At 43.6% G+C, this 8,071-nt stretch overlaps 2 protein-coding genes across 2 annotated transcripts; both read left to right on the top strand.

The window, feature by feature from the left end:
• Nucleotides 1-434: 434 nt before the first annotated feature.
• Nucleotides 435-1,862, top strand: LOC122089746. Its single transcript, XM_042659439.1, has one exon. The coding sequence runs from the start codon at nucleotides 435-437 to the stop codon at nucleotides 1,860-1,862; it is 1,428 nt and encodes a 475-aa protein (XP_042515373.1).
• A 337-nt stretch (nucleotides 1,863-2,199) lies between these two features.
• On the top strand, nucleotides 2,200-4,442 carry LOC122089747. Its single transcript, XM_042659440.1, has 4 exons — nucleotides 2,200-2,708; nucleotides 2,868-3,283; nucleotides 4,093-4,152; nucleotides 4,321-4,442. The coding sequence occupies exons 1-4, from the start codon at nucleotides 2,200-2,202 to the stop codon at nucleotides 4,440-4,442; spliced, it is 1,107 nt and encodes a 368-aa protein (XP_042515374.1).
• Nucleotides 4,443-8,071: the final 3,629 nt, after the last annotated feature.

The raw sequence follows: 8,071 nt of genomic DNA on the forward strand, positions 1-8,071 counted from the left end.
TGCTGGGCTCGGAAGTCTTGGCCGGAATGATCGTGAGACAGCTCCTGTAAGGGGTGGGAGAAGTGCAGACCGAGACTTCGGGAGAAATTCATTATACTCTGCGCTACAACATGATAACATGATTACAAATATCAACCCCACTCATATGCAGGGAGGTAATGCCGTAGTGCCACATCCTGAGGTGGCACATATGGATAAAATGCCATGGGAAAGGGAAGAGGCTGCGCAGGTAATCGCGAGACAGAAGAAAGGAAAACAGACAGCTAGTACGGAGCAGACTTTGCCTAAGTCTGATCGTATTGCAGAATATAAAAAAGTAAATTATGTTAGCCCTCTATTGGAATATCAGGGGGATGAGAAAATCAGTGGCAAAGCTGGCTTTGAGCAACTTATTAAGGGAGAAAAATGTGGACCTCTTGTGCATCGCTGAACCTATGTTGGAGGCGGTGAATTTTCCAAAAAACTTTTTCAGCAAGAGAGGTTTTGATTCGGATTTTATTTACAATGTCAGAGATGATCGGCCCCCTAATCTATGGGTCGCTTGGCAGAGAGGGGTGAGCAAGCCTATCGTTGTGGCTTCCTCAGACCAGCAGATTTCTATGAATGTGCAATGGGCAGAGACCCTATTTCTTTTCACTGTGGTGCATGCAAAATGTGTGCGGGCTGCTCAAAGAGACCTATGGAATGATTTGGTAAGTGTTAACCCTGGCCTTAACGTGCCCTGGATGGTGGTTGGGGATTTTAACGCTACCTTGGCATCTCATGAAAAAAGGGGTCCTGGAGTATTTAACCTGGGGTCGGTTGCGGATTTGGGAGCTATGGTGGATGCTTGCCTTCTTATTAAAATCCCATCTCAGGGTCGAAAATTCACTTGGTCCAACAACAGAAGGAGGGGCAATGTTGCTGCTGTTCTGGATAGAAGTTTCTGCAACGACACCTGGATCTCCACCTTCTTGGATCTCCACCAAGTTGTCCTTCAGAGGGTGGCCTCCGATCACTCCCCGGTCCTGGTGGTGTCTGCGGCTTCAGAAAGACTAAGAAATTGCCCCTTCAGATTTCAGCACTTTTGGACAGAGCACGAGACCTTTTTACACACTGTGAAGAGATCATGGGACGAGGACATCAAAGGTTCCCCCATGGTGGTATTTGTGGAAAAATTAAAAAGATTAAAAGGGGTTCTGCGGACATGGGGGAAAAGCAGTTTCCCAAATTTTAACGTTGAGTTGGAGGATGCAAAGAAAGGACTGAAAGACATGCAACGGGAGATTGAGGAACAGGGTATGTCTGATGAGATTTTTTCTTGGGAAGCTAATGCAAAAACAAGGCAGCTGAAGCCCTTGGAGAATTACAAAAAATTATGGACTGAAAAAGCTCGTATTAAATGGCGACTGCAGGGCGATAGATGTTCCAATTTTTTTCACATCTTTGCAAAGATGAGAAGAATTAAACACTCTATTAGAATGATTAGACAAAAGGATGGCGTGGTTCTTGTTGAAAAAGACCAAATTGAAGGCTACGTGACCAAGGTTTATGAAAACTTTCATAAAGATGTCCCTACCCATGATCATATGGAGCTCTTGGAGTGTATTCCTAATTCTTTAGAGGAGGACAAGAGGACTGGGCTGGATTTGACTCCATCTGATGAAGAAATTAAGGGAGCTGTTTGGGACCTCGATTCTGAGAGCGCCCCGGGTCCGGACGGATTTCCAGGTACATTCTATAAGGTATGTTGGGATATCATTGCGACAGATGTTTGCAAAGCTATTAATTTCTTTTTCAGAACAGACTACTTGCCTTACAGAATCAATAACTTTTTTTTTGGTATTGATTCCGAAAGTGAAGGGAGCGATTTCTCTGGATAAATTCCGCCCATTATGCATGGGGAATTTTTTATACAAAATTATTTCAAAAATCTTGGCTTTGAGATTATCGAGAGTGCTGCCCAATATAATTTATGAGGAGCAGGGTGCCTTCCAGAAAAAAAAAATCATCCACTCCAACATTTGTTTGGCTTCGGAGCTAGCAAATATGATGTTTTCCACCACCCGGGGGGGAGGTATGGGGTTAAAGATAGATATCCAGCAGGCCTATGATACCATTTCTTGGCAATTTCTATTCCATGTTATGCGTAAATTCGATTTCTCCGAAAAATGGATTTCCAGGATAAGTCAGCTTCTTTAATCAGCAAAAATCTCGGTTATGTTGAATGGAGGATCGGTTGGGTACTTTGGCGTGGGAAGAGGTCTTAGACAAGGGGACCCAATCTCCCCAATGCTTTTTATCATAGCTGAAGAGGTGTTATGTAGAGGGCTGACTAACTTGGTCGCAAAAAAGAGGTTGAAAGCTCTGAACGATCCATGTGGTGCTGCTACTCTAGTGCATAGTCTGTTCACAGATGACATCTTTATTTTCTCCAATGCCTCGATCAGATATGTGAAGAATTTAAAATTATTCCTTTCAAAGTATGAGGATTTCTCAGGTCAGAAAATTAATATTGAGAAAAGTAAGATTTTTCTTGGCCCTATTACTGCCCGGAGGAAGCAGGCCATTATTGATGTACTAAAAATCCCAGTTTGCAACTTTCCCACCAAATACATGGGCATGAAGATTTTCAAAGGAAGGGTGAGAAAGGAGGCCTTGCTTCCAATCCTGGACAAGATCAAAAGTAGATTGGCAGGGTGGAAAGGAAATTTGGAAGAGTTAAACTTGTGAGATCTGTTATCTTGGGGATGACTAGCCATTCCTTTGCTGTTTATTGGTGGCCCTCTACTTTGATTTCCATTGTGGAAAGGTTGATGCGCAATTTCATTTGGACAGGTGATATCGATTCAGTTAAAAAAATCACTGTTAAATGGGATGTGTTGTAGGCCAAATGAGGAAGGTGGTTTGGGGCTGAGAAGGTTGAGGGATATGAATAAGGCTACTCTGTGTAGTCTAGCATGGAGAATAAAGCATGAAAAGTCATTAGCATACAACTTTCTCAGGGCTAGATTTCTAAAACGAAATGGCTCGCTTAGACCTGGTTACAGGGCTTCGTCTATTTGGCCTGGAATAAGAAAGGTGTGGGGCCTCATTGTGGCTAATGAGAGGTGGATGGTAGGAAATGGCAGGAAGATTGATTTTTGGAAGGACAAATGGGTTAATGGGTTCTCTGTCCAGGATTTAATGGAAGACACTGGCAATCAAGGTCCTTTGACAATTGATCGCTTCATTACCAGCTTCCAGTGGAACTTGCCTCCGGTCCAGTCTTCGACCATAACTGACATTTTTGTCTTGATCAAAGGTATAAAAATTCCACAATGTGAATGTGAGGATAGGTGTTTTTGGAAAGGTTCTATGGATGGATCATTTTCTATTAAATCGGCGTGGGAGGAGACCCGATTTTGTAACCCAAAAGTGCCATAGTTTTCTATTGGGTGGTGTAAAAACCTTCAGCCTCGAATGTCTTTACTTGGTTGGCGGCTGATCCATGGAAGGCTGCCGGTGGATGATATGGTTAAAAAAAGAGGTATTTATCTTGAGTCAAAATGTGCTTTGTGTGGTGAGAAGGAAGAATCCTTGGAGCATGTCTCTGTACACTGCCCCTTTTCGATTGAGATATGGATCTTCTTTTGTGGGATTCTTAACGTCAAGTGGGCAAACTCAGGTACGATTTCCAATTTGTTTCAGTGGTGGAAGCGTCAGATGAAGCAGGTTCGATGCAAGGATGTTTGGGAGATGGGATTGGTTATGGTGGCGGATAGCATATGGAGAGAAAGGAACATGAGGCTCCACGATAAAAGGGGGAGGTTGCCCAAGTTTGTGTGTTATTCAGTTCTTAAGGAAATCAAAAATTGCAGGCCTTGTATCAAAGGGACGGTGAGATCAGTGGATGACTTGATATGCTATAGGAATTTGGGGCTTGCCGCTCAAAGCATGCTCTCAAATCAAATTTTAGAAGTATTTTGGTGCAAACCTCATGTGCATTGGATCAAGCTAAATTTTGATGGCAGTTCGATGGGGAACCCTGGTCATGCGGGAGCTGGAGGAGTTTTTAGAGATCCTATATGGGAAGAGTGTTGGGGACCTATAAAGTATTTATGGGTGTGACAGGTGTGTTTGAGGCTGAGATGGAGGGCCTCATGGAAGGCTTAATGCATGCTAAGGACATGGGTATTAACTAGTTATGGGTGGAGTCTGATTCCTCTACCGTGGTTACGTTGATTCAACAAAATAGGGTACCATGGTTCGCTGCTCAATGATGGACTTTCTTAAAGCCCTACTTGGACGGGATAAACTGGAAGATAACTCATAACTTCAGAGAGGCAAATTCTATTACAGATTTCTTAGCTAGAGATGCAGCCAAATCTTGGGCTTCAGTGTCAAATGTTGCTCTTCCTGGGCATATTATGGAGCTTCTTAGCAGAGATGCTAATGGAAGACCAAATTATAGATTCACTTAGTGTGCTTCTCCCTCTCCTTGCTGATGGCAATGCCGAAGGTGGGGATGGCGAAACCGTTGTCTATTTTCTTTGTTTCTTTTATGCTTTGATTTTTTACTTGTATTTGGATCATATTTTTTAAATAAAGTCAAATTTTTAGCAAAAAAAAGTAGTCAAGTGAAAGATTTGCCACTTCGTGTTTTTATATACTAGTATGATATAAGGGAACCACTTTTAAAATCTTAAACTACAATTAAATCTAAGAGAGGGTTCCCTAAAAGGTAGCGTGGTTCCTATACCGATACGTAGACCAATGGGAGCACTAGTAGAAGCATCAACGATCTAAAGACACTTTTCGTGAGGGGTGGTATTGTAATACCCTACTTCTTAAACACGGTCTGATTTCACGGTTGACCCGGTTTAACCATGCAGGACCCGAATCGGAGAGAGTTAAGGCGGGTTCCTTATGGACCATGATGGCGAGGGTGACTTTAAACACAGGCTGGTCAGACAAGTTCGAGCCAGTGCCAGAGGAGACGGGAGTACCCAAGCCGTGTACATGCACATATCATAAGGCCATGTATGGATAAAGCAGGTATATAGCCGTATCTTAAGGTGCATACGTATATTACATCTTATGCCAAGAGTGAGATTCGTGCCGAGGGCCGAATTCTGTCAAAATCCCACTTGTTGGCCAAGTTTTGGCCCTCAGGTGGGTGGTCACAGGTGGGCGCATCCGCCCACCTGAGTGACCCACCCATGTGATTACTTAGTTATTTTAGAAAGTATAAATAGTATTTATGAGTTTCCATTTTCTCATTTATGTCATTCGGGTGGTTGGTGAAAAGAGTAAAGAGGAGAGAGAAAAGGAAGGAGAAAAGAGAACGGAGAAGAAGAAAGGGGAGAAAGAAGAAGTAGGGGAAGGATTTAAGCGGCGCCGAGGCTTGATCTTCCCATTCTGATGCCGAAAAGTGATCTCCAATACGAGATCTACGTTTAGAGACGAGCAAAGGCTGGGTTCCTTAAACTTTCACCATACCCAAGTAAAACCTTTGATTTGGGGTAGAGTTTCTTGAGGTCTTGTAAATCCCCCTTGAGATGATGAATCTAAGGTTTAATAGATGATCTATATGTTGGTTTTGAAGGATTTGAAGAAGTGTTTACAAGGTTGGCAAGAGCATTAGTGATTTGAAGTGATTTTGGGGTTTTGAAGGAGTTCTTGAGCAAAGAAGGTAAAATGGCTTTCCATTCTTTAAATTTAACCTAGATCTAGGTTAGAACCATCTTATGAGATCTTGAATGTGTGAAGAATGGGTTTGGAAAAGCCCCATTTGATTCCCCAAAGGTTCGGGGAAGTTTGGAGAAAAATGGCACTTTCCCGCCAAGACCGGTGGGCCAAATGGCCTGCCTAAGGGCACCCACCTGTGAGGACAGAGCCTCGGGGCCAAGACCGACGGGCCAACTGGCGGGCCAACGGGCGGGCCACCCTGCCCGCTGGTCTTAGCAGGACCCTCGGGCCAAATTGACGGGCCCAACCGATGGACCAACTGGCGGGCCGATCTTCCCACCGGTCATGACCTGTGGGTCTGACTGGTGGGTCATGACAGGTGGGCTGTCCGACCCACCTGAGTGGCTCCCAACGTGATTTTTACGTCCGAACGGACCCAAAACGGACGTATAACATTCTTTTAGGATTCTATACATGATTTTGTCATTAGATCGTGTTAATTTTGATCCCAAAATGGTGAAATGCTAACCCCATTCACTTATGTTAGGTTCACCAAATCTTACGCTTCTCGCACCGGATCTCACCTGTACCGAACGTGAGTCCTTGTACACTACAGGTAAGTGGGGAGAGGACATTTGGCCTTATTTTAAGACTTGTTGTGCGTCATTCCATTGTATCTAGATTAGCCATGTCATCCTGCAAATTGTATGTAGCTTAGCCATCCTCACCTTATCTTATGCCATGTGTGTTGTGATTATTTTCTCAATGATTAAATGATGATGTGCTTATGAGATGAATGTTGACATCATTGTGCATATTGCATTAATAGACTAGATGCCGTAGTCAGCTTGGAAAAGAGTGCATTAGTGGCCCGTGGTATGGGACGCGGAGGCACTATGCAATTATACTATGTCATACAGGAGCATGCGATGTAGGATTATCACCTTCCCATGCTACGACCCTTCCCAACAGGGGTTGAGGTGTTGGGTTACCATTTGGGGGGAAGCAGTGGTCGCGGTTGTCGGGTCACTGTGGCGGTTAGACATACGCCCGACTGGTCATTAGGACAGTCGGCAACCCCAGTGGTATATTCAAGAGGGCCAATCGTACTACTTTTAAATTGCTGGAATCAACACCTTTAATTTCTGTCATTTACTTTATGTTGAGAAGCGGTGGTCAGCATGTTTTACTTTTCAGAGTACTCACGGTGGGCCTTCTCCGATAGCCCTATGGGCGTATCGTGGGATGGAGTTCACGACTTGTACCCAGAGTATCCGTTCATTGTGGTTGTAGTAGCACTAAACCTGAGACTTAGTAATGTTGGTTAGGTGGAAGTGATTAAAATGGATTACATAGCATATAGTGCATATGGTTGTGATTTATTGTGTGGACTGTTGTGTGGTCCTTCTTTTCACTTACTGAGCTAGTGAGCTCATCCCACGTGTGCACCACTTTTAGATGATTTTGCAGGTCATCAACCTGATGAGCACGGGGAGGGCCCCACAGTTGAGTTCCCTGAGGAGGATTGGTGGGTCTCCAAGGAATTAGAGCACGGCACGGATTGCTCGTGCGAGAACTGTGCTGCGGGACCGCAGTTTTGATGCCGAGCTGAGCCTTGTTTTGATTCCGAGCTGAGCTCTGCCTTCTGATACCGGGCTGAGCTCTACCTTTTGATACCGAGCTGAGCCCTACTTCTAATACCGAGCTGAGCTGACTCTCTGATTTTTGATGATTCCTTTTGTGTACTTGATATGTAAATTGTATTCATTTTGTGTAAATATCATGCCTGTGGGCCCACATGTACTTAACTATGTAATTACAATTTGGGTATCAAGTATAATGGGAATATTTACGGGTAAACTAAGTCTTCCGCTGAACTGTTGAACACTTTCTTAGTTGTATGTGTGCTGTGGTGGGATACTGTATCAGATGATCCTGGCAGGTTTTGGTTAACCGGTGTTAACTCGGTCACTGGCCCGGTTCTGTGTGAACGAGGTCTGACAGGTATGGTCATTTCACCCTCCACTATGTTTGTGCGTAGAGGTCATGTTGTCTTTTAGGCTTCCTTTTCCCTTAAATCTTAAATTGTTGCATTAATAGGAAGAAATATCCATGTTATTAAATTAAAACCAAAATTACCAAAAGGTTCTTTGAGCCAATCATAGAGGGTACAATAGCTCCTACTTGTATCCTACATTCCTAGTCTTGATCAGTCACCCTAAATATTTAAGGCTAGTCCCAACCAACAAACTCACTAAATAAACCCAAGATTGGTTCATTTTTTGCTTGCCATGATCCTTTTCTCATATATATCCCCTTCGCTACTGTCATCGAGAATCATGTGCAACTCTAATCAATAAATGAGCAAGCTTGGGACAAAAAAGTTTAGCAAAAGTTTTTTTTACCGTCAGTGAAAGGAATA

Source organism: Macadamia integrifolia, chromosome 9 (genome assembly GCF_013358625.1).
Source record: "Macadamia integrifolia cultivar HAES 741 chromosome 9, SCU_Mint_v3, whole genome shotgun sequence".
Classification (NCBI taxonomy): domain Eukaryota; kingdom Viridiplantae; phylum Streptophyta; class Magnoliopsida; order Proteales; family Proteaceae; genus Macadamia; species Macadamia integrifolia.

What these genes read in the sequence shown, in the direction of transcription:
- LOC122089746 (XM_042659439.1), top strand. Translation starts at nt 435, where the DNA reads ATGTTGGAGGCGGTGAATTTTCCAAAAAACTTTTTCAGCAAGAGAGGT.
- LOC122089747 (XM_042659440.1), top strand. Translation starts at nt 2,200, where the DNA reads ATGTTGAATGGAGGATCGGTTGGGTACTTTGGCGTGGGAAGAGGTCTT. An exon ending in CATTTTTGTCTTGATCAAAG is followed by an intron (nt 3,284 to 4,092) that starts GTATAAAAATTC and finishes TGGGTGTGACAG; the next exon opens with GTGTGTTTGAGGCTGAGATG. An exon ending in AATGCATGCTAAGGACATGG is followed by an intron (nt 4,153 to 4,320) that starts GTATTAACTAGT and finishes ATTCTATTACAG; the next exon opens with ATTTCTTAGCTAGAGATGCA.